This window comes from Nansenia antarctica, assembly GCF_963989245.1.
Source record: "Nansenia antarctica genome assembly, chromosome: 7".
Lineage (NCBI taxonomy): Eukaryota > Metazoa > Chordata > Actinopteri > Argentiniformes > Microstomatidae > Nansenia > Nansenia antarctica.
In genome coordinates this window covers 7,615,972-7,618,471 of record NC_137677.1, presented here as the reverse complement: position 1 = coordinate 7,618,471, position 2,500 = coordinate 7,615,972, and the positions used below count along the sequence as shown (strand labels likewise).

Sequence of the window (2,500 nt, the reverse complement as noted above, 5' to 3'; positions counted from 1 at the left end):
TGCCCACATCGGCCCAATGCAGAGAGAGAGAGAGGGAGAGAGAGAGAGAGAGAGACAGAGAGAGAGAGAGGGAGAGACAGAGAGAGAGAGGGTGAGAGAGAGACAGAGAGAGAGAGAGAGAGAGAGAGACAGAGAGAGAGAGAGAGGGAGAGACAGAGAGAGAGAGGGTGAGAGAGAGACAGAGAGACAGAGAGAGAGAGAGAGACAGAGAGAGACAGAGACAGAGACAGAGAGAGAGAGGGACAGAGAGAGACAGAGACAGAGACAGAGACATAGAGAGAGAGAGAGAGAGAGAGAGAGAGAGAGACAGAGAGAGAGAGAGAGAGAAATCACTAGAGCATGTTTAATAGTGCAGTGCTCTTTCCATCTGCCGCAATGCTAACAGGCTACATGGCGTAGGAAAGGACGGGGAGCTAACAGCTAACAGCTAACCGCTAACCCAGCTGGTGCTCGGGGCAGGGTTTAACAGTCCTTGCCGTATGTACACCTATGCTAATGGTGACAGGATTTGGGGGCTGACTGGAGCCTCTTATCAGGCCTGGCACTCTGCTGCAGCGTTCAGCCAGCCAGCCCCGCCTCGCCTCCCCACAGGTACTCAGACGCCTTTGCACTTTTAAGTCTCTCTCTGCTGGCGCTCCGAAGCCCGGATCAACACACCCCTCCACAGCAAATAAATCCCCCGCTTTGCTTGACACTCAGATCACTGCCAGTCAGGCCCTGCCGCAAACACTGCTATTTAGCCACTACTTACTAGAAAAAAATGAAATATAGAAATAAACTTCGTCTTTTCGACTTTTTTCTTTTTCATTGGTGTGCCAGCCAGTCAGCCGGCGAGCTCGGCTATTGGATTTCACTATCATCCGGTTCACTGAGACATTGGGCTTTAGTTTACCTTTTCTATTTCCTAACAGTGGCTCGAAATTGGAAACCATCTGTCAAACTGTCTCATGGTTCTGGTTATTTTTTTATCACTGATCGGCAGGCGACGGTGATTACAAGCTTTCGAGTCTTTAGGCTTTTTATTATTACGCTGTGTGTGTGTGTGTGTGTGTGTGTGTGTGTGTGTATGTGTGTGTGGAGCCAGAATGGCTGGAGCCCTTGTATTTTGCAGGATTTGACATATTTATTATTAGGCCTCTGCATTGGGGTGCGGGTGGGGGGGGGGGGGGGGGGGGGGGGGGGGGGTTACAGGCGCGTCAAAGGCCAGGCCCGGGTCATTTCCTGGGTCGGTATCAGGGCTCCTTATTGGTGTTGCCAGCCACCACCGCTCGCTGTGATTCTAACCACCACCACATGTCTACCCGCGAAATACGAGCCTCTTTTTAATATGTTTCCTCAGTAACAGTGAGTATGAGGCCTGACTTTGACATAAAGTCATTTTCGCAATAAGAATGATTTAACGCGAGGCGCCGTGTCCTTCTATTCGCGGTCGGCTCCCGAAACTGGGGAAAGGCAGACGACCAAAATGCGAAGGCAGACGGGCGCCAACTGTTCTTGGGAAAACCTCCTCCTCCACCTGGAGTGACCCCTCCTCCTACTCCCTCCGGCCCCGCCCACCATGTGGTCCCCTCGCTAATGAGGGGTCAGCACATTCACAGCCAGACATACCCAGCCAGACATACACTATGTGGGTGGGGGTCACATGGGGTATGTCTGCTGCACGTCCTCCAGCAGAAGAGTGTAATCATAGGACGGGCGGTGACTCATTTAAACTTCCGAGCGATAATTGCCGCGTCGACGATAATTATCCGGCGTCAACGATTCATTAAGGGGTGTTTTCGAAGCACTTAAAGTTGGTCTGAGGGGGTGGTGGTTGGAAGCAGGTGGAGGCTTGGTGGAGGTAGAAATCGGAGGACGGACTTGTTGACTTGATTTCTACCTTCCGACAGCCTCTCCCGCTCCTCCTCCACCACCGCCGCCGCCGCCACGCAAACGCCGAGTGCTTTGAAACTGACTGAATAATTGATGCGGGACAATCGCTTGTAGTTTAGGTCAAAAACGCACCAAGGTATGGAGGGGAATAGACGATGTGTTTAAACCCCACAAATATGAATTCATGGGAGGTTGATTGTTTTGACCACGTTCGTTCGTTCGTACCTGGCTCCGATGTACAGGGTCCGGTTCACCTTGAGCATCCTCTGAATATGCAGCGAGTCCTGTCTCAGGGATGAGCGATGGGGCCGCCCCAGAAACACTGGGTACCGCCTGACCACTGTGTCAGAGAGAGAGAGAGGGAGAGGGGGAGAGAGAGAGAAGGGAGAGAGAGAGAGAGAGAGAGAGAGGGGGAGAGAGAGGGAGAGAGAGAGAGAGAGAATGTCATCATCCGCTTATCATGCAGTCCTCTAAGGGGTGGGGGTGTGGGGGGGTACGGAGGGGAGGGAGGAGGACACGGCGGGGGGGGGACAGCCGTACATCAGCTGGCGGGTTACCAGGGTTACCACAGGACACAGGAGTTGTGAGTGCAAGGTTCTGTCATTGGTCTTGACTTGACGAGAGAGCT

The 2,500-nt window shown here is 52.9% G+C and overlaps 1 protein-coding gene across 1 annotated transcript in view; it reads right to left on the bottom strand.

Moving 5' to 3' along the window:
- Nucleotides 1-2,500, bottom strand: part of sema6bb (sema domain, transmembrane domain (TM), and cytoplasmic domain, (semaphorin) 6Bb) — a gene marked incomplete at both ends in the record, with an annotated part of 30,055 nt that overhangs the window by 26,765 nt on the left and 790 nt on the right. Inside the window, one exon of the mRNA XM_080536049.1 lies at nucleotides 2,098-2,212. Within this exon, the coding sequence (XP_080392175.1) occupies nucleotides 2,098-2,212 (115 nt within the window). The remainder of the gene's footprint in view (nucleotides 1-2,097; nucleotides 2,213-2,500) is intronic.